Raw genomic sequence first — 2,522 nt, forward strand, 5'->3', positions numbered from 1 at the left:
AGATGTGTTTATGATGCTGCCATCTAGTGGACGTTCTGTGAAACTACTGGGGTAAAAGCCAACAGAAGGTCTTCTAAGGAAGAGACGCAACGTCCATATCAGCTGACGAAATACATCAATGTATGCCAAGAGAATGTCTTTTGTACGCGTCTCCTCAGTTCAATGAGACACAATCAATAGGACTGTCTGTCACAGCGGATGATTCAATAAAAAAAAAAAAAAGTCGAGTCTGATTTCTTTTTGTACAACTTAAAGGCTGTGGTTCTCAAAGTGAAGTCCAGGGACTCTCAGGGGTTCCTTGAGGGCAAGTCTGTTACTCTGAAAGTATACAAATGGACCCTAACGGGTCCATTTGGTTCCATTTGTATACTTTCAGAGTTAAGGGGGGTCCTTGAAATGTAAACGTTTGAGAACCGCTGACTTACATCAAGATATAACTATCATGGAGCATAACACAAAAAAAGCATTTTACAGTAACCCGCGCTTAAGATTCACAAAATGTACCTGTGACACAATAACCAGCTGCGTCAACATGAGACATGAGGAAACACCATCACAGCCACAGCTCTGAATAAACGACACCCCTGATGGGATGAAAGTGTGTCTGAGGGGAAAAGAAAAGCACAGCCTCCATGTGCCTGGAAAAGAGCTAAACGAGTCCATTTGAAGTCATCACTCGAACCCCAGCATCCATATTCTGGGGGGGACGAACGTTAGCCAAAAAATAGGCGATCTCCATGCTCCGAACACGTCGCAACTTGGCGTGTTCGGAGCTTGTAGATCGCTTATTTTTTTGGGCGAAAATATTTGGCGTGGAGGGGGGGAAAAAAGTACAGAGCCAACTCAGATCCAGTTTACTGAGTTTAAGTGGTTGAATATACAGTAGTTGATCAAACATCTGAGATGTTTGATCAACATTTCCTTGTACGTTTGTGTCTATGCAACGCATTGTGAGCTTGTAGATCGGCTATTTGTGCTATTTTTGTTTTGTCTATAATGACATACCCAGAATAGGGACGGCAGGTTGAAAGTGCTTAATTAAACCATTAAAACCGGGAAATCATTTTAGATTTTTGCGTTGGCTATTAAAACATTTGCAGGTGTACATCTGCTATTTTTGAAATCTTTTGAAAAATCTTGAAAGTGTGAGAACGACTGATGTAGAAGGCATTCGTAAGAATCTGCCTCAGGTCTTAATAGACAATTCAGCAATGTCGACTAGATAAACGGCCATTGAGAAGTACATTTTAGTGAATAGACTCAACTTGAGGGAGCAGTGATCCGGTGTTCTGGCACAGTTCTTTTGTTTTATCTTTTGCACAACGTCAGGATTTTTTCCTTCGACTCTGCCCACAGCTAGCTAGCTACGTCTAAGTGTGCTGTGTGGGTGTGTTCAGCTCCGAAGGCATTTACTCTCTCAAAATGTGGGCAAATACTCTCTTATTGGAGATGTGTGTGTGTGTGTGTGTGTGTGTGTGTGTGTGTGTGTGTGCGTGTGTATGTGTGTGTGTGTGTGTGTGTGTGTGTAATGTCTCCTGGGACGGAGCGAGCGAGGGAAGAAGAAGAAGAAGAAGAGAAGAGAGAAAAAGACAGAGACAGACAGAAAATGAGGATGGGTTGGAAAATATCGGGGTCAGAGGGGAGGGAACGAGGGAAACAGACACCAGAAGAAAATACACACTAAAAAGGCAAAGAATCAGAATGAAACGAAGAATAAACGAGGGTGCAGAGCGAGAGAGAGGGAGAGAGAGTGCAAGAGCGAGAGAGTGAGAATGAGAGCGAGAGAGAAAGGGAGAGAGAGAGAGAGAGAGAGAGAGAGCGAGAGAGAGAGATGAGAGAGAGCAGACTTGGAGGCTGTCAACATGTTTTTTCTATTTTTTCTCTCATCTTCTCATTTTCCTCTGTCTAAGCCCCAGTGGTTCCTGGGTAACGCGGCACGTTCTCAAACAAGGCGGTGATGCCATCCCCCCCACCCCCCCACAATCAGATAAACCCCGGCGTAGGGGAACCTGTCGGGGCAGAGCTGTCGCTAAGATAAGAACGCAGCGTTGCTGCTAACAGGAACACGAGGAGAGATAAAAACACAGTGGGAGGTGGGAACCAACAATAACAACAACAACGAGAACAAGCTAGGGTGCCATCGCTCCACGGCGCTCACAGCTTCTACGCCGTCGTTGCTCAGGGGTCCTCGGGGGCGGGGTTCCCCAGCAAAAGTAGCTAACGTAGCATCATAATCATTTTTAAATCATTTTTATACATTTGGCTATTCAAAAATAGCAGATCTACCAGCTCTAAAAGTTTGAGAACCACTGTTCTGCATCATTGAAGCGTCCCAAAACCTTTCCCTTTTTTAAAAATGATCTTCTTCTTCTTATTATTTATGTCTGCCTGACAGCAACGTCATTGTGTCTTCCTGCGTGTGTGCGCGCGCACGTGTGCGTGTGTGTGCGTGTGTGTGTGAGACAGAGATAGAGTGTGTGTGTGAATATAGTCTCTGTCGGGTGGAAACCTCATACAGTATG

The 2,522-nt window shown here is 44.6% G+C and overlaps 1 protein-coding gene across 1 annotated transcript in view; it reads right to left on the reverse strand.

Annotated features, from left to right (window-relative positions):
* Positions 1-1,983: 1,983 nt before the first annotated feature.
* vav3 (vav guanine nucleotide exchange factor 3) overlaps positions 1,984-2,522 on the reverse strand; it is a gene marked incomplete at its 3' end in the record, with an annotated part of 121,564 nt that continues 121,025 nt past the window's right edge. Inside the window, exon 26 of the mRNA XM_084048134.1 lies at positions 1,984-2,054. Coding sequence (XP_083904260.1) covers positions 1,984-2,054 — 71 coding nt within the window. The remainder of the gene's footprint in view (positions 2,055-2,522) is intronic.

The sequence above is a fragment of the Gymnoscopelus microlampas genome (genome assembly GCF_963454915.1).
Source record: "Gymnoscopelus microlampas genome assembly, chromosome: 22".
Classification (NCBI taxonomy): domain Eukaryota; kingdom Metazoa; phylum Chordata; class Actinopteri; order Myctophiformes; family Myctophidae; genus Gymnoscopelus; species Gymnoscopelus microlampas.